We start from the raw sequence: 23,898 nt of genomic DNA, 5'->3' as shown, positions 1-23,898 counted from the left end.
GCGGTGCTGACGTACGCATGCGCACTACGCGCTCGGCTCGGCCGCCCGGCGGGGGCTGAGGCGGCCCCTTGAGCGCGGCAGGAAGCGGCCGGTCCCGATCCGAACAGCGATGTCGAAGCGGCTGAGGAGCAGCGAGGTGTGTGCGGACTGCAGTGCGCAGGGTAAGGCCGGAGGAACCGAGGGGAGAAGGGGGATAAAGGGGAAAGACGAGAGGAGGGGGCGGCAGGGCCCGTCCGCATCCCCACCCCCCTGCACTGAGGAGAGGAGGGCAGGTGCCGCTGTGTGGATGGGCGCTGTGCTGACAGGGGGTGTGGGGAATAAAGGTATAAAATGAGGGTCTAAAGTCCCTATTTCTGCTTATTTATAGTGCTGGTGTTCCTGTGTTAGAGACTGGTTTTTGTTTTGGGTGAACAAACCCAACTCCCTCAGCCTGTCCTCATAGGGGAGGTGCTCCAGCCCCCTGATCATCTTCCTGACCCTCCTCTGGACCCTTAACAAAATCTCCATGTCATTTTTGTACTGAGGGCTCTACACCTGGACACAGTACAACAGGGCAGCCAGCACACAGCAGGGTCACAGCTCTGTGTGTTGTTGGGTGCTGCATGACAGCGTCAGATCTGATGCTCATAGAGAAGCCTGCTGGTTTAGCCATGTGTGTAACAAAAGCTTAGTCCTTTCTTCACAAAACAACCCAAAAACCTGAACAAACCCCTTCTTTGATTGAAAGCAGAGTTTGTAGGGCTGGTAGGATCTTCTTCATTTGAGCCAGGTTGTCTTCTGGGGTTTCCCCCAACTTCTCTTTGCTTCTTTAGGACCACAAGTGGTCGTGCTGTGCTCAAGGAGAGTTTGACATGCTCTTTTCTGTTACACTTCCTATGCTGCTGGGGCAGGAGCTCACTTCTCGTACCCGCAGAGCACGCCTGTCCTTGCACGCTTCCTGTTTTGAAGCGCTCTGCCATGTTCCTGAAAGCAAACTTGAGAGATCTTTTGAGTATTTCTTGTGTTCCGCCATCAGTGTAAGTGTATTTGCGTTGCGTTTGTACCTGTATTGCCTTTAGAAACAGACTAAACTCCAACGCAGACATTTAACTTAAACCTGAAATAAGTCTTCCTATAACCTGACAGCCCTCTGTCATAACCAATATTGTTCCCTTTCCGGTCCCCATCCGTTACTTGAGAGCAAGTAACTGGCAGTGAGCCACGTCTGAACTGAATGGGAGCCCACAAATCTTCATGTACCTCAATTAAAACTCCACTTCTGATTAAACCACCGTGACTTTGAAAGCAGGTTGCAGCGCTGAGCTCCTGCTGCTGTTTGACCAGCCTTGTGTGGGAGCTCAGATTACCAGCCAGGCTTCTGCTTTGCTCTTCAGAGGGATGCTGAAGCTTCCATTCTGCTGTGGAATGATCAGATAAACAGGAGCTTGCTTTGCTGTAGCTGAACGGGGTTGGTTACGGTGCATATTGAACGAGCAGCTCGTGACTGAAACCAGGAACACAGTGGCTTTCAGAAGATCACGATGTATGAATGAGTGTATGATGATGTCTGTAATAAAAAGGGATGAGGCTCGTTAGTCTTGAAGGATGCCTCCAGCCTTGGCTCGTTGGGTTGGGGTTAACAAAGCTTGTTTTGTTGTTCTGTTTTTCTCTCTTAGAAGTGAAAGTTGTAAAAATAGTGGAATGGTTTAATAACAAGCACTCAAACTCCTCATTACTTTGTTTCTTAAATTAGATTAGGTTTTTTTTTTCCTACACCATGCACTTCAGTTTGGCTCTGGGCTATGTGATAGTTATCATCTACGAGTAGATGCTGCCTTCCCTTGTGAGCCGTGGGTTTGCCTGCGTTGCCTTCAGCACACACAGCATCAGCTCTGCTCAGAAACCACATCAGTGATCAGATCTCACGTTTCATGGATTCACTATATTTATTGCACGGGTCACAGCAGGATATTTGTGTGATGCACAATTGCTTAGATGTATTCTGACACGATGCAGAAGATCTCTCATCAGATACAGGCTTGTGTTGTATTCATTCAGCCTTAAACCCAGCTCTGGATTTGGAATTAAGTAGGTTTTCCAAAACAGAAGAGATTTTGAACTCCTTTTTCCTCCTGCACTGTGCCAGCTCTGACAATGTCTTGCTGCTCACTTTCCTTCCTGCAGGGTTCTTGGCCCACGGAGCCTCTTCTGTCACTGACAGAAACTGGATTTGCTTCTGAGAGCAGTAAATCTCAAGTTAAAACACTGAGTTCTAAAACACAAAGTCATTTTCCGCTCTGAAATAAGAAGCTGCCTTGCCTTCTGTGGTTGTAATAAATGTCTTCTTTTTTCAGATCCTTGTTGGGCATCCATAAACAGGGGAATTCTGATTTGCGATGAGTGCTGTAGCGTTCACCGGAGTTTGGGGCGTCATATCTCTCAAGTGAGACATCTCAAGCACACACCATGGCCTCCAACACTGCTGCAGGTAAAGACCAATGACATCTCCTCCTTTACTAAAGCTAGAATTTCTTTGTGGTGTTTCTATATATGTATATATATATCTGCTTCAACCTAAATATTCAGCATTGGTTTTGGTAGAGATGTTCATGTGGAAGGAGAGAGAATTTTAAGGGGGTTCATATTACATTCCACACAACAGTCTCCTAAACATCAGCTGGGCTTTGACACCCCAGTGGGTTTTAGGCACTGCTATACAGAATATGAGTCAGTGCCATCCTGCTGCTGGGTTCACAATACTCACAGCTCTCTGATGAGTCAATCTGTGCAGCTAGCAGCTAAGTTCTTCACTCCTGCCTGTATATATTTTGTATTTCAGATGGTTGAAACACTGTATAATAATGGTGCTAACTCCATTTGGGAACATTCGTTGCTGGACCCCGCTTCTGTTATGAGTGGAAGGCGCAAAGCTAACCCTCAGGATAAAGTGCAGTAAGTGGAAAATTACAGACCTTTTCTTTGTTGAGGTGTGATTGTTTTATTCAGCAGTGATGTAGGCAGCAAGGAGTACGTGGGAACCTAAGTATGTTTTGTTTCTGAAGATAGCAGAAGTAAACTAGTTATATGTTCACATATAGCCCTGCTTTAATGGTTTTTCGTTGGTATTTCACATCATCAGATTTTCTTTTTTAACATAATTCTCAAGTATTATTCTTAAATTTATTTCAAAGATGGAAATACAGCTTCAGTTCTGTGACCTATCGATACCTGATGTCTTGCTTGGAGTAGTCATAATTGATGTCTGTTGTTTCAAAAGCACTCACTTTTCTTCCCATTTTCTCGCTTGGGGTTTCTCTGCAGTCCCAATAAAGCTGAATTCATTAGAGCTAAATATCAGATGTTAGCCTTTGTTCATCGCTTGCCGTGCCGTGAGGATGACAGTGTGACCGCCAAAGATCTCAGCAAGGTGAGTTGTTTGGTGGCTGTTTTGTTATCCTGGCCATGTACAGAAGCTACAGCTCGTGTGTAGCAGCACACTGAAATCTAACTGAATTTAGCTGCTTTTCACTTAACTGTTGCTGCTGTTCAGCACTGTTATGTAAACAAACACAGCTTGGCTTCAGCCTGGAGCAGCTTTTTATGTAATATATAAATATATAGAGATGCTGGAGATGTGGATGGTTCAGAGGCATTGATTCAGGTTAACTTGGAGAAAAAGTAATGTTATATAAACAGTTGCCACAAGAATCGTTGTGTAACTGTATCTAAAAGCATTGCTGAAACACTGTTACTGCCTTTGTGTTGAATAGAATCCCCTTCTTTTTTCAGCAACTCCATTCCAGTGTGAGGACAGGGAACCTGGAGACCTGTTTGCGATTGCTCTCCTTAGGAGCCCAAGCCAATTTCTTTCATCCCGTACGAACCTGTTTTTCATTGTTTTGATGTGTGATCCGTATTTAGTGTTTGTAGTATTTATGCAGATTTCAGGTGATGCATGTTATATTTTGATGGTAGTTTCAGAGCTGTTGATGAAATAGTGATGTGCTTTTTCTTTCTGACCTGTAGGAGAAAGGAAACACCCCGCTCCATGTTGCTGCTAAAGCAGGACAGACGTTACAAGCAGAGTTATTAGCAGTGTATGGTGCTGATCCTGGCACACAAGATTCCAATGGAAAGACCCCAGTTGACTATGCAAGGTAGAAGACTCTGACATTTGTGAAGTTTTTAAATGTTTATGTTTCAATTTTTGTTCTTGTGTAACTAATATAGGAATAACTAACAGGACACTTCTTTATATGTTTGTATGATCCAGACAAGGTGGGCACCATGAACTGGCAGAGCGCCTGGTAGAAATTCAGTATGAGCTCACTGACAGGTTAGCTTTCTATCTCTGTGGCAGAAAACCAGGTGAGTAGAAAAATCTGCACCCCTAGGTCTTTATATGTTAATTATTGGGCAGTTCAATCTGTGGTATACACTGTTTCCGTATTACCACACTTTTAATATCCCTTTTTTATATTAGAAAACTAAAAATTAAGGGTTTATTATATTTAAGAGCAGATGAGTACTCTTGAGTTGCAGGGAAAATACAAGTGTTGTAATGCTGATTAGTCTGCAGGACACATTGCAGAATCACTGAATTAAATAAACCAAACAGTTTATTCTAATTGAAATGCAAAAGCAGAGGAGTGCCCAATTCAATGAGTGCTTCCTTGAAGGTGCACACTTCTAGCTGTTTGGTTCCATAAGGGCACCTGCCTTAGAACTGAAGCTTATTTAGAAAAAAATAATATGCAGTGCAGTTGATAAGACTTAATTAGAAGCTTTTATAACATGAGCAAATCATGGTAGAAGACTTGCTAGCTTCCTGTAGCTTAAAGTTGAGTGATGACTTGCAAGATAGCCTGTCCTGGGTTTTTGTATCGCTGGGTTTCTCACTGCAATCTCCCACTAACAGCCTATTAAAGTACAGTTTGTTTTCAACTCTAGATCATAAAAATGGACAGCACTTTGTTATACCTCAGATGGCGGATAGGTGAGTTTCTGACTCCATGACATGCCTGAAAGCTATTTGGGAACAGACAGTCCTTAAGAGTTAGATCGAAGACTTTCCTCTTTGAAATAACTTCTAAGCTCGTTGTCATTTTAGCTTTTTAAGATGTGCTTGTATCAAACTTAGACAAAACCAGACAATTTCAGCAGCTTATTGTTTGTTGAAATGCAGATGGAATAATTAAACTAAACACATGGATATTTCTGGAAAACAGGTTTTGTAAAGTAACTTAAGGATCTATTTATTTCCTGATACTGCATTTTGAAACAAATGCTTGCAAAGAAGCAGAATATCTGACTGTGGTTGTACTTTTGGTCATGCGAGTGCTCTTAAGTTTTGATCGCAGTCAGTTAAATCATCTTCTGTATGAAAGATATCATGTATTAATCATAAGTCATCAACATTTTTCTTTTATTGCCACGCCATTGGAAATAAGACGGCTGTAAGTAAACTGCTGTTTAGTCTATTGCTGTTGTCTCTGGAAAGCTATAAGGCAAATAAAAATTGTAGATGGATACTATGTAATTATTGGTTTAAAAAAAAATAAAAACCTACTGATCAGATCTATAACTTCTTAATACAATGTAGTCAGCTGTTAGGTTAAGCACAGTGCAAAGTATTTTGCAGAGCAGGGTAAGCATCGCTTGCCACATTGCATGGAGAGAAGCTGATGTGGGGTACATGTACCTCCTCCTGCATGGTTCACTGGAACAAATCCAGTGTGTTTCCAATGGACTTGAGCTTTGGTCACAGTTAGCATGTTTGTCAGGTTCTTTACAGAAAGCATTTTCCTCACTCCTTGAGCTGTGCAGATGGGTACTTCTGTTCTGAAGGGTTGTTGGGATTCTTTTGATTTAGATCTTGTTTTATTTAGTAAAGTGTAAGAGTATGCTAATCAGTGTATTAGTAATATTGGAAAGGTTGATGTGTTACAAACTGTATAAAATACTAACAGATAAAGGAGTCCCAAATAAAAGGGGTTTTAATCATTGAAACGTATGGGATTTATTTTTAAAGAAGACCTTAAATGCTGTGGATGTAATGGTCACTTTTTGTTTTCATAGCAGTCTGGATTTATCAGAACTTGCAAAAGCAGCTAAGAAGAAGCTTCAGTCTGTAAGTAAAACTTCTGTGCGTGCTGTGCAACACCTTTACTGTAATGTGGCAAATGCTGCACTTCAAGCTGGTGTTTCAGCTACTATCAATTCCTAAAAAAATACATAAATGTCACAGTTTGTATGTTAAATGCATTTGCTTTTAACTTTTTTAGATTGTCCCTATCTGCTGGTTAGTTGTTGTTAACACAAACTGGCTAGTCACAGAATCACAGAATTGTAGGGGTTGGAAGGGACCTCTAGAGATCATCGAGTCCAACCCCCCTGTCAAAGCAGGCTCCCTACACCATGTCACACAGGAAGGCGTCCAGGCGGGTCTTAAATATCTCCAGAGAAGGAGACTCCACCACCTCCCTGTGCAGCCTGTTCCAGTGCTCCGTCACCCTCACTGTAAAGAAGTTCTTCCGCACAAAACTTCCTATGCTGTACTTTCTTTTCACATCACAAACTATCCCCTCATCAAGGTCGTTGATGAAGATGTTGAACAAGACCGGACCCAGTACAAACCCCTGGGGGACGCTGCTAGTTACAGGCCTCCAGCCAGACACCGCACCGCCAACGACAACCCTCTGCACTCTGCCAGTCAGCCAATTCTCGACCCACTTCACTGTCCAATCATCTGTCCCATACTTCTTCAGCTTTGTTATAAGGATGTCATGGGGGACAGTATCAAAAGCCTACTGAATCAAGGTAGGACTACATCTTACCGCCCTCCCACTGTCCACCCAGCTAGGTGACATCTTCATAAAAAGGCCACCAGGTTGGTCAAGCACGACCTCCCCTTGGTGAACCCATTGCTGGGTTACTCCTGATAACCTCCTTATCACCCAGTTTGTCTGGAGATGGCATCCAGCACAAGCTGTTCCATCACCTTCCCTGGGACAGAGGTGAGGCTGACTGGCCTATAATTACCCGGGTCTTCCTTCTTGCCATTTTGAAGACAGGAGTGACACTGGCCGTCCTCCAGTCTTCAGGCACCTCCCCAGTTCTCCAAGACCTCTGATAGATTACAGAGAGCAGCTCAGCCAGAGACCTCCGCCAGCGCTTCTCAGCACCCGCGGATGCACCCCATCAGGTCCCATGGATTTATGGACCTTAATGTTTCCTAGGGCACTCACGGACCACCTCTTTCCCTGACTAAAGGGAAATCTCCCATTCCCCGGACTCTCTCATCAACCTCCAGAGTCCGGGATTCCTGAGGGAGAGCCCTTTCACTAAAGACAGAAGCAAAGAAGGCGTTCAGTATTTCCGCCTTCTCAGCATCCCCTATTACCAGAGCGCCCCCCCTCACTTAGTATGGGGCCCACATTCTCCCTAGCCTTCCTTTTGCTGTTAACGTAGTTTTAAAAAGCCTTTTTTATTTATTCTTTATCTCCTTAGCTAGATTTCAACTCCAGGTGGGCTTGGCCTTCCTGGTCGCATCTCTGCAGTCACTGACTACTTCTTGTATTTTCCCAAGTGGTCAGACCCCTTTTCCCACATATCATGTACTTTCTTCTTTCCGCGGAGCTTGCACATGAGCTCCTTACTCATCCACGCAGGTCTCCTTGCACCTTTTCCCGATTTCTTAGTCACAGGGACGCACCGATCCTGAGCTTGGAAGAAGAGCCGTTTAAACGCTAACCAGCTCTCACAGGCCCCCTTGCCTTCTAGCACCCTGGCCCACGGATAGCCCCAAGTAGGTCCCAAAGGAGATCAAGTTTGGCTCTCCTAAAGTCCAGGGTAGCAATCCTACTTTTTGCTTTGCTTCCTCCACTCAGGATCTCGAACTCCACCATCTCATGGTCACTACATCCCAAGCTGCCCCCAACTTTTACTTCCTTAACAAGTCCTTCCTTATTGGTGAGAATAAGGTCCAGCAATGCCCCACCCCGCGTTGGTTCCTCTACCACCTGCATCAGGAAGTTGTCTTAAATGCACTGCAAGAATTGTCTGGACCGCGCATGCCTGGCCATGTTGGTCGTCCAGCAAATATCTGGATAATTGAAATCCCCCATAAGTACCAGTGCCTGGGAGTGTGCCGCTACTTCCAGTTGCTTATGGAAGGCCTCATCAACCTCCTCCTCCTGATCAGGAGGCCTGTAGTACACACCCACAACAGTGTCCCCTCTGCCAGCCTGGCCCTTGATTCTCACCCACAAGCTCTTGACTTCTACATTACTCTCCCCCAGGTGGAGTTCAATACATTCTAGCTGCTCTCTCACATAAAGAGCAACTCCACCACCCCGCCTTGCCAGCCGATCTTTCCTAAAAAACACATAGCCCTCCAAGACAACATTCCAGTCATGCGAGCTGTCCCACCACGTCTCCGTGATGGCAATGAGATCATGGCCACGTGAACGCACACAGAACTCCAACTTAGTAACTTAGTGTTACTAAGGTGTGTGTGACCAAATCCTTACACAAGTTAGATTAGGGAAAAAGCTTTTAACTGAAGCAAATTGGATCAAAAGATGAGAACTCGTGTCAGGAGGAAGCACAACTGTGATGATACTGTTTCTATTCAGCAATGTGTATTTTAACATGCTGGTAGTAGTTAATTTAAATGCATAGCTAGCTACAAGTAGATAGATTCCTGCTTTGTATTTTTGCAGGTTGGGGTGGGTTGACCCCAGCCAACAGCCCAGCACCAACATGTGTCCTAGAATCATAGAATCACAAGGTTGGAAAGGACCTACAAGGGCATCTAGTCCAACCATCCTCCCTTTACCATACCTACAGAAAACCACTAAACCATATCTCCTAGCTCCCTATCCAGACGCTTCTTGAACACTGCCAGGGATGGCAACTCCACCACCTCCCTGGCCAGGCCATTCCAGGTAGGGCCTCCTTACCTTCAGGCAAATCAACACCACCTCCCAACTTGGTGTTACCTGCAAACTTACTGAGCATACACTCAATTCCCTCATCTTTGGCAGGTCCCCTGCCAGCAGGGCTGCTCTGTGACTTACACCTGCTTTGTGTTTAACTTAACTGCTTGCTTCTCAGCCTATGTAGTTTTGGGGCTGGAAGAGTGCCAACGGAGAGCAAAGTTATGCACTTCTATTTTCAGTATTACAGAAATCTTAATAGGTTCGGTTTGATTTTCAGTTGTAATTTTTCTACCCCTAGCTAAGCAACCACTTATTTGAAGAACTTGCCATGGATGTGTATGATGAAGTTGACAGGAGGGAAACAGATGCAGGTGAGCGGAATTTGTATCAAACATGAACTGTTACATCACAAAGATGATACTAGTTGCAAGCATGTGTTAAGTAATTACTGATAGTGGTAGTTTCTTCTATTGCCTTCTCTTCATGCTCATTTAAGTGTTTTTTATTTGGTTAGTTTTATTTTATCAAAGTAAAGAGACGTCTGGGGGAGGGGAAAAACATCTTTGGTTGAATTGATTGATTTTTGTTCTTGGAATTGTGTTTTTTGTTTCTTTGACAAAATCATTACCAAATTACACAGGCAGTTTAATCCTTTGTTATTATTTCTTTCCCCTTCCTTGAGCAGTTTGGCTTGCTACTCAGAATCATAGTACTCTCGTGACAGAGACCACAGTGGTCCCTTTTCTTCCTGTAAATCCTGAATATTCCTCAACCAGGAATCAGGTACGTGATCTCCTTAGTACTACAAAACTATTCTTGTTTAATAAGCCTGTTATTCTAAACAATATTGCTCTACTGTACTTTATTATTGTAAAAGAGTTACAACTGCTTGTGAAGAGCATAAAAACTGTTTTGCATCGTCTCTTCCCTCGAGTTCTGCAGATGTTTAAATTGAACAGTCAGCTCACTGTAACTGCTGTAGTCTTTGTTTTGCCTGGAAACTGTGCTGTTCATTTAGTATATGACACACTTATTAATTTTATAAATATTATTCTCTAATTTAGGGAAGACAGAAGCTGGCTCGGTTTAATGCTCATGAGTTTGCTACGTTAGTTATAGATATTTTAAGTGACGCCAAACGAAGACAACAGGGGAATCCTCTCTCTGGTTCAAAAGGTGAGTTTTGGTTGGCAGCTCTTCCATGCTTCTGCATGCAGGCTTGCACTAATTTAGTTGATGTGATGGGATAGCATCATTCAGAAGTACTGTATCTATGAAGTACTATGAAGAAAGAAACTTATAATGTTTCCATATGACAAAAAAACTAAACTAGCACATGGATAGCAAACTGTATTGTCTCTCTGGCTGAAGAGCTTATTTGTTTAGTTGATTAACTATTTTTATGCACTTCCATTTCTCCCTCAAACTTACTAGTATGTTTTAAAATGGATTTTGATTGACAGAAAATGTGGAACTGACACTCAAATCAATCAGCAACCAGCATAGCAGTGAAAGTCAGGATAACGACCAGCCTGATTATGACAGCGTTGCTTCAGATGAAGATACTGATTTGGAAACAAATGCAGCTAAATCAACTAGGCAGAAGGTAGGTTTGAGGTGCTGATGCACCAAGTGTCATTCATAAAGGTAATCTGAAGTCAAGGTAATTTAACATATATAAATAATCAGATAATTAATGTTTTAATTAATTTTCAACTTCACTTTAGAACTAACAGTCAGTCTGTGTATACTTTCTAGCAGAATTAGATGTTGTGATTTAAAGAATTTATACTGTAAATAAAAGGCTGCTTTAGAAAAGTAAATGGTGCCATTGTGCATGTCACAAGATAAGACCCAATTACACAGATGAAATTGGATCTACTAAAGTGCTTTTAATCAATGGTTTCAAGGTATTTTACAAACTACTTCTTCCCACTCAAAAATATTTGCAGCATATCAATTCTAACTCAAACATTTAATGCTATGCCTGAAAGTAATGCAGCGAGGTGAAAAGGGGGCGGTCATTGTCCTGTTTTCTTTCAGCTCTCAGTTTTCTCTCTCTGTTTTTAGAGCCTGGATTCAGACTTGTCAGATGGACCAGTGACGGCCCAAGAGTATATGCAAGTTAAAAATGCACTGGTGGCTTCTGAAGTGAAGATTCAGCAGCTAATGAAAGTGAACATCAACTTGAGTGATGAGCTGAGGATCATGCAGAAAAAGGTAACAAGCACAATAATGTAACCCTGTCCAATTACATGTTTCCACTTGTCCAGAGTAAAACTGCTGAAACTGAAGATACAATGACCCAATATGAGGATAGTGAGAAAACCTGTAAAATGGACTTGATTTAGAATCAGATAAAAGATAAGAATGTGTATTGGTAGCAGAACTTACACGTGTATTGAACTCCCTATCCTATCTGTCACCTTAGTCTAGAAAGGGCTGTCTGTTTCTTCAGATGGATCTAATGTTGTGTGCTGGTGATGTGCGTGGCTATGGGACTTGTTTAAGTTAGTGCTTGGTGGCTCTGCAGTGCACCAATGGTGCCTCTGTGGGACACAGGATAAGGAGAAGCTGTAACAGCTGGATCTGCTCTGAGCTACTGTGAACTGCAGTCCAGTATGGGAATTCTCTGCTGGGTTATTTGTGGCAAGGCACCAATATATCCGTACTACTTCAGCAATTCTAGTGCAATAGATGCCATTCAAGAGGCATCTATTTCTTAGTATCATTTTCTGAGCAAGGGCTTAGAAGGTCACACACCAGTTTAAAAAAAAAACGAGGAACCTACAAATCTTACCTCTATCAAAAAAAAAGCACCCAACCCCAAAAAGACATTTTCAACAGGTGCTTGAGGCTGCATGTGATTATAGTAAATGCTAGTAATAAACACACCATTTCGTGTTTAAAAGGCCATTGTCTGTTTGAAGTACTTGGCATATTGTTAGAGAACTGCTGATGCATGAATTTTTTTCTACATATTTTTTTCTTTATGATGTGTTAATATAGCAAACTTACTCTGAGTAGCTCCATAAAAGTTCAGGGTTGTTGCAATTTTACTATCCATCAAATACATGCAATAAAAAAGAAGCTTTAAAATTATTTCTTGTTGGCTTGTTAGAAAGCAGTAGCTGATTCTTTATTTTCCGTAAGCTAAACTCTCCTCTTGCTTTGCAGAGCAAGCTTTGGTTTTCTTTGCACTGCCTCTGATGTCTGTGCTTTAATTTGGGCCTTTTCAGATGTTGTGGGCCTTATGTCATAGTCCTGTTCAAAGTTCTTGTGTTGACTACTGAAATGGATCAGCTGGCTTGAAAAAAAACTGTTCTTTTGGCAGTTCTTCCCCATGCATCCTCATTGTGTTATGTGATTCACATGGCACTACAGCCAGGCTGGAAGGAACAGATTGTGTGGTTTTTTTTTTTTACTACAACAGTCAGCTTTAAGATCCAGTTTGACTCGCAACCCAGCAAACAAGTGCTGGAAATCAACTCATAAATATTTGCCAGATCTGCAACGTAGACGTTTCTTTCCTTGTAGTAAACACATCAAATAGATTTTTGAAGAATAAATCAAGCCCCAGCTCCTAGAAGCTGGATTTTCTAGTAAAGCAGACAAGCGTGTATTGCCTACTCAGTTTGCTTTTGACGCTTGCCATTAAAAAAAAAGTCCCACTGCTAAACATTTCTTTCAGCTTCAAACGCTACAGAGTGAAAATACCAACCTCAGAAGACAGGCCACAACAAATATATATCAGGTCCAAACTGGTTCTGAATACACAGACCCTACCAACAATTCCTCCTTAAAGCGACGACCGTCTGCACGGGGTAGCAGGCCCATGTCCATGTATGAGACTGGATCAGGTCAGAAACCCTACCTCCCCATGGGAGAGGTCACATACCCAGAAGAAAGCATAACAAGACTGCAACCTTTTCCTCCACACGTAAGTAAAACCGCTCATGCTTCTGCATTCCTCCTTTTGTTCAGCTTTTCTGTCTCTTCCAACTATACTCACATACCAACTATTTGCTTTGGAGGGAGTTTGAACTGTAAGAGTTGTTACTGTTTGCTGTATTAACATGTCTGCAGGAGCTTGATGTTTTGAAAAGTAAAAGCTGTAACAGCTCTGGAACATTTAAGCTGAAGCTTTTGGCTTCTGCTCAGCTGTTTCTTTTAACCACGTTATATTTTCCAAATATCAACATTTGACTGTTTGAAAACCAGGAGGGAGGGAAAAAGTAGCATTCTAAGAAGGTAGGTACAACCTATAGATTTGTTTCTAGAGATATACAGATGCATGACCATTTGTAGAACCCTAGAATGGTGTTTAAAATAGAATAAAAAAACCTGATGCCAACTGTATAGTTGGAATAATACAAGTATAGCTGTAAATAGATAGCAAGAGGATATCTAAGGAAAAGACTCACCAACTCCGAGATCTTCAGTCAAGATGGATGCTCACCAGCATTGAGACTTGCCACCAGAACTCCACACAGGAGCAACCCCAAGAAAGAGATGCTACCTTAGTGGTGGTCAGCCCTTAAATGGGATCTAGGAGAGGTGGAATCAAGCTCCAGCCCCTCTGGGAGCACAGCTGAATTACCTTCACCTGTGCTCCTGCAGCTGACTCATTGCTTCCCTCAGATGGTTAATCAGAGGTTCAGGCTGTGACCAACAGTTTCCCTTACACCAACTTTTTCACTAGGCAAGCAATTTCCTATTCTGAGTTTGGATTGGACTAGTGTTTTCCCAAATGATGGTAGAGAGAGAGCTCTGTTTTGGCCACAAGGATTCTGCACTGATGTGGGAGGAGGGCAAACATTCTGTGAGTGTTCTAATAAGCACCCCAGGGAGTCGGTGCAGAAGTTTGTATGCTCAGCCAAGTTCCCAAAATCATTCTTGCTTGATATCACCTTGCACGGTTTTAAGAATGCTCCTTTATTTCAGTTAAGAATTATTTGTGTTTTGTTTTTGGTGTTGGTTTGCCCGAGTGTTTTTCTCTTTCCCATTTTTAGATCGGGAGGAGCGCGTTTGTGACCTCCTCTTCATCTCTACCTTCCTTCCCCTCCACGCTTTCCTGGTCAAGGGATGAAAGCACACGAAGGGTTAAGTACCTTCCCAAGTGGTCTTCTACCTGGAGGAGCTGGCAGTCTCCAAGAAGGCTTATGCCTCTGTCCTCTGCCCTTTTATGCTCACTAGCCTCCATGCTTGCACGAAGCAGCATTTCATCACTTTCCGTATCTTGTCACCATGCTGTGGATACTTTCCTCTCTAACTCCATGACAGCTAAAATCTTCAGCGTTTAACCCTGTGCACAGTCACTCCAAATCACTTGTTGAGCTCCGTAACAATGAAAACAGCCGGGAGACAAGTTGGCTGCTGTTTGCAAAGAGATTTAGCAAGCACTCATTGATATTTCATAAGCCAATGTGTAACTCTTCCTCTTGACTAAAATGCACTGCATGAGGCACGTGCATGTCCTAACTTCTGAGCCTGCTTTCCTTTGGGGGCTGTCATTGTGCACCAATCCACATCGATATTCATTGACTGTTTATCTTACAGGTGTTCATTACTTTGTTTGAAGTGAGTTCTTTAAGCAGCCAAACACAATGGCCAACAATTCTTTCAGTGTTGGCTGGCCTGCTTTCTGCTGACCTTAACAGATGGATGTCTGAATGGGTGTGGGAATTGCTGTTAGCAGGACTGTTTTCAGGTCAAGCTGAAAGACACTGAGTGTGTATAAAGGAAGCTTACATGGTATTCCATCAGGCTCTACAAAACCATATTTAACAAGAACACTTGACTTCAGGGGAAAGAATACAACCTTAAACACATTCTACAAGCTCTTGTTCCAAAGTCTCTGTCTTTACTGCAGCTTCTTGTGTCAACTGTTGGCTGTTTTGAGAAGCCTCAGGCAGCTTCTTAATCTTTCAAAAACATTTTTCTTTCTTGTAGTGGAACATTTAAATCTGGTCTCACTCAGCTGCCTCTACTAGAAGAAACCCTAGATGCCAGCTCGCGTGAGGACACATTTAGCATAACTGAACAGTTTGATAGTCTAGTCTGTGCAGGCTTCTTTTGAATGTGTTTTTTAGATTGGGAACCTTGTAACAACTGTAAAAGCAAGTTCAGTTTGCAGCTCTAGAAGAACATCCATTTTTGGCTGTGCAAGGGCCCCCTTGGATGTTTTTAGATGTTTATGGCTTGTTTCATCGAAACTTGCAAGTAGATTATATCCATTCTGTCATATTAGATGTTCACGGTTTAAGCTTAGATGTTCAGGAGTAAACCTGAGAGGGAAGAGTTTGTCTTCCTTATAAGACTGAACTGTTTTTGAAAGGATCTTTTGAGAAAAGTTCTCCCTCTGGTTTTTATTGATTTATTTTACTTTTTCCCTGTGGTTACCATCATGAAAACAGCACCATCTCATTCCATTCCTTAGAAAATCATTGCAGAGTCTCTGCTCAAATTATTGACACAATGCAGAGTGTTGCTAAAAGCAGCCGTGGGTTTTGGGGGCTGAATGGTCAAACTGTCCTATTTCCACCAGGATAAAGAACCAGCTTTCCAAATTCTTCCATCCTTTGTATTATTATTTTGGCTCTAATGTACTCAATATCAATTGAGCAAATAACATTTACAGTGCTAGGTATTAAAACCACAGACTGTGCATGCAAAGTCCTTATCCTCAAAAGATGTCTGTCACTCTTTGGAGTTTAGTAGCTGTCCTCACAGGTGAGCATTCAAAGAATCCTTGTTCTTTTTTCCTTCTGTGCAAAGTAGCTGTAAAGTGGATGGAAAGCACTCATACTTTGGGTGTTTGAATTTGGTGGTGTTAGCAGTAGGTAAGTGCTTAATGAATGGAATACCTTTCAACCAATGAAAAAACGTTTCCTTGTTACGTTTTCAGTCCACCCTCAAGACAAAAGCATTGATTGCTACCTGCATGGATCTGGGATGCTGATTGAAGATATCTCTTATAGTCTAACACTAGAGATTCCCTTCATCTTGACTTAAGAGTTTCTGTAGAGCTTTAGCTTTGGTTCTTCAGCAGGAATGGCAGAGGGCCCTCTTGGGTGAGCAGTGCCTGTGAACAAGGTGTGAGCTGATGCTGAACCTGAGCTGTGTGTAAAGTGACACTGTAATGTGTCTGGGTCTAAGTGGGTGAGCTGTAGCAGGCACTTCTCATAAGCACTGCAGTTTTTAAGTCTAGGAAAGGCGGATGTGTAATGGTCTCAGAGTCTGCCCAAAGATGGGAGTGTGCATCACAGGGCTTCAGATTGCAGGTCTGTGTGAATTGCGGAGATCGGCCTGGTGGTAGGTGTTCCAGGAGCTTGTAATGCCAGAAAATAAACTGTTCTAGGAGGCTAAACCTCCTCCTGAATAGGAGGTGGAAAATATTGGTCCTTTGTTCTGTGGTTGTGCTTAGCTTTGGTTGGTCTGGCCTCCTACCCCTTGATCTGGGGGCTGCTAGGTGTGCTGGGTTCTGGAGTAGCAGCAGGTGTAGGGGCTGTTGTGCTAAAGGGCAAACCACATACATGGGATGCAGTGCTTGCACTCTTCTTGGGGCCCTTCTTTCTTGCACAGTGCTGAAACAAATCTGCCTTTCTTGCAGGCCTCGAAGCTGGAAAAGCAGAGCAGTGTGCCTGAGAGCGATTATGATAACACCACTGCCTCACTGGAACTGGAGGAGACGGGGTAGGTGCAATGACACAGAGCTAATGCTGTAACACCGTGATGCTGGAGGGCAGTGAGGTCAGTGGTGATGAAGCTCTGTGCTTCAGGGCCAGTCTTAGCTTTGTTCCTTTGCAGGTCAGGCAGGAAGGGAAGGCAGAGGAGTGTTGTTTGGCAGGGAGAGGGGTCCATCCCTGAGGACACAGACATAGCCCCCAGCTCCAGTTTGCCCAGTACAGAAGATGTGATTCGGAAGACTGAGCAGATCACTAAGAATATTCAGGAACTGCTGCGTGCAGCACAGGAGAACAAGCATGACAGGTAAGGCACGTGTGCTGGAAAAGCTCTGGAGGTTATGAGAAAATAAGTAAAATGCGAGTGTTCTCAGAAGTACAGCCACTAATTGCCTGTGTTCATACTGGATTTCACATACATGAAGCGTGTAGGTCTGTGGTGTTCCCTGGTGTACTGGAGGTTGTAAAAGTAACAGTAAGTCTTAGGAAAAATACATAGGCAGAGAGCATTTGGCTTTCCTATTTGCACGTCAAGTAGTGAGCAGCTTCAGTGTGTCAGCACAGCTTCAGCTCCCCTGGGGGACTTCTGGTCCATTTGAACAATTAATTTCCAGAATAACCATGAGCAAGTAAAAGCCATGGTCACAGTCTGCTCATCAGGTAGTGCTCCTGCACAGCTCTTCTGGAGGATGAGGACTGTACATAATAGTGAGGTCTTCCAAGTGCAGACGTGTTTTAGATCTGGAGCAGTGTTGGTCTCTGGATAAACCTAACGTGGCAGCTGACAGGTCTCACTGTGAGCTGTGCGTCCTGCTTCCAGCCCTGAGTTCTGCGCCCCATCTCGGCCCATCAGAAGCTGCTGGTGATTTTTGTTAAGCTCTCGCTTCCTTCCTTGCTGAGAGAAGTGCACAACAATGGGGCCACTCTTGTTCTGTGTTTTTTCCTTCTGGTACTTTTCTATTTTTAGAAAGGACAGTGCACGACCTTTCCTTCTCGCACTGAATGGCAAGTTCTAATGTGTTAGTGCTGAGCTCATTGCCCCTGCCCGTAACCTTTTCCACAGCGGTCCTTTGTTGTTTGATTCTCACAGATAATAAGGAGCAGTAGTAAGAGAAGTTTTAAATGAGTTTGGATTTTACATATGTCAAGGCTTACAGTCTTTAAATAGTAATTAAAAAATCCTTGGACAAAACAGTGCAGTGTACTTTTAGCTGTTAAATTGAATAGATATTTAGATACTTGTGCTCTTTTTTGTGCTCTGTGTACCATGCCTGGGCTATGCCAGTATTTACATGACTATAATCTTCCCTGGCTCTGTCTCAGGGGGCTGAGAATTGCTCAGGATGGAGGAGAATGGTTCCTTCATTCCATCCCTGCAACAGGGGAGCACTTCTTTGATAAACTGAGATAGTTGGGGATATAACGGCTTCCAAATTCCTGCTGGGAATGCTGTGGATAAAAGAATGGCATGCTGCATAGCTGGTCAGACAGGAATAAAATGATGCAAGAATACAATCTATTAATGAAACACCTTCTTCCCTTTTTTTTGTTTCCTCACTTTCTTCCATTCCTTTTCCTGTGCTCCTCTGCCCAGTAGACCATTCAGGCGTGCGAGCACACTCAAGCTCAGACACAGCCTTGGCTGCTGCAGCACGTTGGTTCCCTGGGCTGAGAGAGCTCCCCTGCAGCCCCTGAGCAGCCCGCAGCCCTCTCCTGCCTCCTGGTACTCTGGCCTCTGTCCCTGTCTCCCAGGCACAGTGTCCTTTCTCTTTCTCTCTGTTGTTACCTTCCTCCCTCACACACTGTTTGCACAGGGGTCGTTAAAGGCTATGCATGAAATGCTTTGGAAGACAAAGAAAATTCAGGTATCAAGTGCAGAAATTACAAGCCCAGGAGATCAGTGGTTCAGTTGAACTCCTGGTACTGATTGAATGCAAAACAGAACTGCAGACTGGAGCTGAACTGTCCTAGTTTAAGAGGTTCTTCTGTCTCTGTTGTACCTGTTGCACATGGAGATGGATGATGATAACTGACAGCACAATAGATGCTTGCTGCCTCTCTGCACTGTTGCAAAAGTAGCAGAGTTGTCACAATTCCCTGCATGCAACGTTTCCACTTTCTCAGCTTTAGGTCTTCAACTGTTCATACAGCTGACATGTTGAACAAGAACCTGACCAAGTATTTAATTAGTGCTTTAGATAAAAATGAAACTGAAGTGAAATGTCCCATAAAACATAATTTCCTGAGTTTTAACCCCAGGTTTTATTGCCAGCAATAAGCATCAGAAATGGAGGAGGAGTTTTGCCACCAGTTATTGGTGATGATGGATTCTCTGTTCTAAGCTGCCACAAAATCCCCCTGATGTCTTCCTGGGACGTGTGTGAACACATCCAACACGTCAGGTTATTTCACGAGCTTATTGTGAGCAATAAAGCCATCCCTCTGAGACACACCATAAACTTCACAGCAACCTGGAGGAGCTGTTGTGAAATATGCATCATTAATCTTCACTTGGGTACTGTTAGGGTTTTATCCGCCTTGGTGGAGAGTTTAATCAGCAAAACGGGCTTTTTTTATGAGGTGAAGTGCTGTTCAGTGTGACTTGCAGGGAGCTAATTAATTTCTGAGTCACTTGCAGAATGGAAATTACAGTGGACTTGGAAGATTTCCTCCACTTTTAGGTTCTTTGGAAGAACTTGGGTGATTTGAGACATTTAGAAATATACTTTTTCTTTTTTTAATGTATTTTTTCAAGCAGCTTTTCCTGCATTGCCAAAATGACCCCACTGTGTTGTTTCCTTCTCGGTGCAACTGACCCATTTATACACATTTGGTGTTGCAAGATGGCTACATAATGTGACTACATAACATGTTGCTGTGATGTTGCTGAGGTTCTTTTCCTTAAGACTGAACTGTCTTAATTAACTAATGCTGAAATGGAGTTTTTGAAGGATCACAACCTTGAAGTGGGACTATTGCCTTGTTTTGAGCAGACTAATTTTCACCTTTTGCTTGTCAGCACTGCACTAAGTAAAAAGCAGGTGGTTTTTCTCCCCAAAGTAACAGCAGATTTTGTTTAATTATTGTCAAACTGGAATCCCTTACTGCATGTCTGACTTCATGATCTGGTTTGCTTGGGCACACTCTCCCACACATAGCAACCATGTCTGTTGTACATACACCAAACAGAACCAGCTGAGCGACTTTCTGCCCAATTTAGAGGCAAGCTCTGGGGCAGGGAGGAAATGCAAGTCATGAATTAATTGTGTCGTTAATATTCATAGACATGTGCTTTGTAATTGCATACAAATTGGGATTTTTTTCTGACAGTGCTTGGCATAACAGATCTGGACAGCTGTTCCTTCAAACACTGAGTAAAGAATGAAGACTGAAGAAAGAATTTTGTGTTCTTTCAGTTCTTGTTCCCTCTCAAGTCACATAGTTACATGCAAACCTGTGCTGCAGTGTGCTAGCAGTGCTTAGTAAGGAGGCACTGAGAATCAACCAGCTGTGTGCTGGATTTACTGCAGTTGCCTAAAGCACAACCTACCGAGATGTTCTTGGGTCATGTATGGGGTTTTGTTACCCAGCTGTTCCTAGAATAACAGCCACTGAGCAGTGAAACTGAAGAGCAAAGGCGGTGCAGACACGATGAATAATACATTGCATCTTTTTGCAGCTATATACCGTGCTCTGAGAGAATACACGTGGCAGTGACAGAAATGGCAGCCTTGTTCCCAAAAGTAAGTGTGTTTTTGGCTTCATTCTTTGTTGGATTTCCTTGCTGTGAATGAAAAGCAGAAGGAACAGGACGTGACTGGGTTGATTTTTGAAACTTCCATCCATATAGTTATTCACATGCTAATCAGTTAAGGTTAATTTGTGTATCCAGGCCTCTAATTTTACTTTTGGGCTTCCAGCTTGAAATCAAGTGCATGCAGTTCATGAAGCTACTTGCCTTTTGCTTAAGGAGTCATGGGGCTTTACTGGAACTTAGCTGGACCCCCTGGTTTAATTTTGAATGCCATTGCTTGTGTTTCTTAATGCGGGTACGTGTAGATCTTCCTTCAAAGTAAATTTCAGGGAGTGGAATCTCCATCAAGTTACTGAGTAAAACTGCCAGGAGAATCTCAGGCTGTTGTGCTTATTCTGATCTGTCTTGTATGTGCTCTGCCCTGATATCAGCCAGCAAATGGGCATTAGAAACTTTATGTGAGCAACTTCTCAAACAAGAGCAGGACTCAGCATTCCCTGCATGTACCTGAGATTAAAGAGGTGAGATTCTGGGAACTTATTTCATCCAATCCTACTCCACATCTCTGCAGCAATGGCTTCTATCACAGAACAGAGGGAAATGTGTTGTAGAAAGCAGAGCCTGAGCAGCAAAGGGCCCACCTTAAAGAGCACTTGTAAAGCACTACTGGGTATTTAAAAGCCATCCTAAAACACTTCTATTTTTCTGTCTGGTTCCACTTCTGCTTTCCCAGAAACCCAAATCTGAACTGGTAAGGACTTCTTTGCGCCTGCTGACATCTAGTGCCTACAGACTCCAATCTGAGTGCAAAAAAACCCTCCCTGTGGAGACGTGTCCCACGACAGACATCCAGCTGGTCACACAGCAGGTCATCCAGTGCGCCTATGACATCGCCAAGGCTGCTAAGCAGCTGGTTACCATCACAACCAAAGAGAACAACAACTGAGTCACACACTTTGGCTTTTTTCCTTTTTTTGAAAGGTTGAATTTCAAATATAGGTGTGGAACTATTCAGATTTTTATGAGGAAAAAACTAAAGGGGCAAGAAACCTCTTGATTTTTCTTTTTTTTTTTAAACTCAGTATTATTTTTTTGCATGTTTTCTAACAATTTTAATGATTAATTTAACCCACTGCCTTATTTTGTGCCTGTGTTGCCAGTTTAGTTACAGATAGTAGCATGTTGCAAATAGCTGTTGAGCCAATATCATGTACCAGCGTTGTATCAAGCTCTCGCTAGGTGTTTCCTTGGGGCCACTTGCTGCTTTCAGATATTGCTTGCCAAATCCCCACCGAAGTCAACTGCACATATCAGAGGGCAGAATCTCACCCCTGCTCTGTCCATCCTGGAGCCTCGTGTGCAGTGGAGAAACCTGCAGTGAAGTGGGCTCTGAAGGCTCCAGGACAACTGCTCACCAGCAGTAGGATGCTTGTAGTCCTGGTGATGGAGTACAAGCCAAATGTGACTTGTTCCCATATCAACTGTTGTGCAATAATAGTACATCCTTAGTCTGCTGAAACAATAGTAGCTGTGGGCATCCAAGCTTGTTACATGTAACTATACAAGGTCTTTGTCACTTTATCTGTTTTGGAAGGAATTTGAATTTTAATAGTTATTTCCTTTAGTTGTCACTATGCCGTTAATATATATGTTTGATGTTACTTTAGGGCATTAGTGGTTAAAACATTATCCTTCGTTTCTGGCTCAGTAACTCATTTTTAAGTTTCCTATGGAATTTTTCTCTCATGTTCAAGGCAATGTCACGTTTGCAGCAGCACTGATGCAATTTCACTGAAGATTTATGATTTTAAAGGAAAGGAAAAAAGGAAGTTATAGTGCCAGTTAAAAGAAGCTGTATCTGCCAGCACATGTAACCTCTGTACCTCACCGTATCCAAACGTGAAAAGATTTCTCATATCCAGTAAGTTTTTTGCAAGGCATTTGACATTTTTCAGGCTGTATCCTGCATAAACCCATGCTAGGCTGCCTTTAGAGAGGTAAACAGGTGGTAAACATCCACATGCATTTCAGCTTTATCCATTCATAACACGCGTTTCTGAAAGTTTCACAAACTAAGACCATAATTACTAAAAAAAGGAGCTCTTTGGGAGTCTAAACTACATGGAAAAAGGGCTAATTTTTGCCTCCTTGCATCCTCTTTAGAAGCATGCTGTGATGCTGAAGGAGCCCGCTGTAGCAGATCAGGCAGTGTTTAATGTAGGAGCCAAGCTGCAGAGCTGTAGCAGCTGTCACATGTCAGCAGCTGATGAGAACATTCAGACAGCTTTCACAGAAACATTGGAGTCAGGAATGGGTGTCTGCTGTTTGACAAACAGAGCTGCAGCACAGAGCCTGCCAGCAAGGCTTCCTGCTGGAAAAACTGCCGAGTGGAGGGTAAGAAATAAACTTGAGCTGTTCCTTCCTTTTCAGGTCACACCGTGTTTGGATGCATGTATAAACATCAAGTGGCCCAATACTGTGGGATTCTTGCATGTTGTACTTAGCTCCATTTTTTAAGTAGCCCAAGTTTGCAGGAGGGAGGGAACTGAGGGCTCATGACAATCCAGCAAATTAATCTCCTTCAGGGTGACTCTTTATTTCTCCTTCCTACACTTGTGATGCTGGAGCTGTCTCTAAGCTCACAGGAATGCAGACAGGCTGGGATTAGAACCGTAAGAGACATTTACTTCTAAATTATGCTACTGGCACTTAAATACACAGATAATCTCCTGGGAGCTTATTCTGAACTTGATACCACTGAAAGGTAGCAGATAGATAGATAGCATTTTTAAATCTCTCAGGCTAAGGTTACATGCTTTCCTTTCACACATCTTACCTGATTTCCAAAGCTGGGTAACCCTGAGTTTCCTTGTAGGTCTCAGTTTACACCTGTATTAAATTGAAGGGACACTGCAGCAGCTGTAAGCCCTTGCTCCAGCCAGGCTAGCTCCAGGTTTTCCTAAAACATCCTCTCAGCTTCCAAGGCCTAGCTATAAAAACATGGCCACCTGTAATGAAATGATTTTGCCTTCTGGCAATTAAGCAGTACTTCTGGTAATTTCCACCATCTCTGAACAAATGGTTATTCCAGGTTTTTTGTCATCATATCACATCATTGCTCCAGATATGGGATGTGCAGATTGCAGACGCTGTCCATAGAACAGAGGCAGTCTGAGCAAAGGCTTACGTGCTATGTCAGATCTTTTCACAGAGTGCTATGACTGTGGAACTGAAGAGCAGCAGTTCAGCCCCCAAATCGTACAGCACTGCAGGTCAGAAGACTGATAAAGTCATTGGTTTTGTTGTGTTGTTTTATAAGTAGATGTCCTTCCCCCCCAAAATCCCCCTTGTAAACAAACTTGCTCTTTCTTTACAGTATGCTGCATAGGAAAGTAAAAACTCTTCTGCCTTTTCCAAAACTTGTATTTTTCAGTGTCATGCCATCTGACTTAATCTTTTGTTTACTGTATTATTATAAAATGCTAAAACTCTTCTGGTGTGTGAAATACTTGGGGTTATTTCCTGCTGTAAGAGGAAA

The 23,898-nt window shown here is 42.9% G+C and overlaps 1 protein-coding gene across 9 annotated transcripts; it reads left to right on the top strand.

Moving 5' to 3' along the window:
* The first annotated feature begins 12 nt into the window (after nt 1–12).
* GIT2 (GIT ArfGAP 2) lies at nt 13–23,852 on the top strand. Of its 9 annotated transcripts, none has more exons than XM_015878077.2 (21): nt 13–161; nt 2,334–2,467; nt 2,819–2,931; nt 3,301–3,406; nt 3,769–3,855; nt 4,006–4,136; nt 4,253–4,347; nt 4,930–4,975; nt 5,430–5,435; nt 6,061–6,109; nt 9,220–9,292; nt 9,607–9,704; nt 9,986–10,097; nt 10,385–10,527; nt 10,992–11,141; nt 12,613–12,861; nt 13,934–14,023; nt 16,534–16,616; nt 16,731–16,913; nt 20,286–20,349; nt 21,094–23,852. In XM_015878077.2, the coding sequence occupies exons 1-21, from the start codon at nt 110–112 to the stop codon at nt 21,304–21,306; spliced, it is 2,277 nt and encodes a 758-aa protein (XP_015733563.1). In that variant the 5' UTR covers nt 13–109; the 3' UTR covers nt 21,307–23,852. The 9 variants fall into 9 exon arrangements, with proteins under 9 accessions (XP_015733563.1, XP_015733562.1, XP_015733565.1 ...); XM_015878076.2 differs by having other exon boundaries at nt 6,058–6,109; XM_015878082.2 differs by having other exon boundaries at nt 20–136; nt 6,058–6,109.
* Nucleotides 23,853–23,898: the final 46 nt, after the last annotated feature.

This window comes from Coturnix japonica, chromosome 15 (assembly GCF_001577835.2).
Source record: "Coturnix japonica isolate 7356 chromosome 15, Coturnix japonica 2.1, whole genome shotgun sequence".
NCBI lineage: Eukaryota > Metazoa > Chordata > Aves > Galliformes > Phasianidae > Coturnix > Coturnix japonica.
This window is presented reverse-complemented; position numbering and strand designations above follow the sequence as displayed.

What these genes read in the sequence shown, in the direction of transcription:
- GIT2 (XM_015878076.2), top strand. Translation starts at nt 110, where the DNA reads ATGTCGAAGCGGCTGAGGAGCAGCGAGGTGTGTGCGGACTGCAGTGCG. An exon ending in TGCAACCTTTTCCTCCACAC is followed by an intron (nt 12,862 to 13,933) that starts GTAAGTAAAACC and finishes TCCCATTTTTAG; the next exon opens with ATCGGGAGGAGCGCGTTTGT. An exon ending in GGGATGAAAGCACACGAAGG is followed by an intron (nt 14,024 to 16,533) that starts GTTAAGTACCTT and finishes CCTTTCTTGCAG; the next exon opens with GCCTCGAAGCTGGAAAAGCA.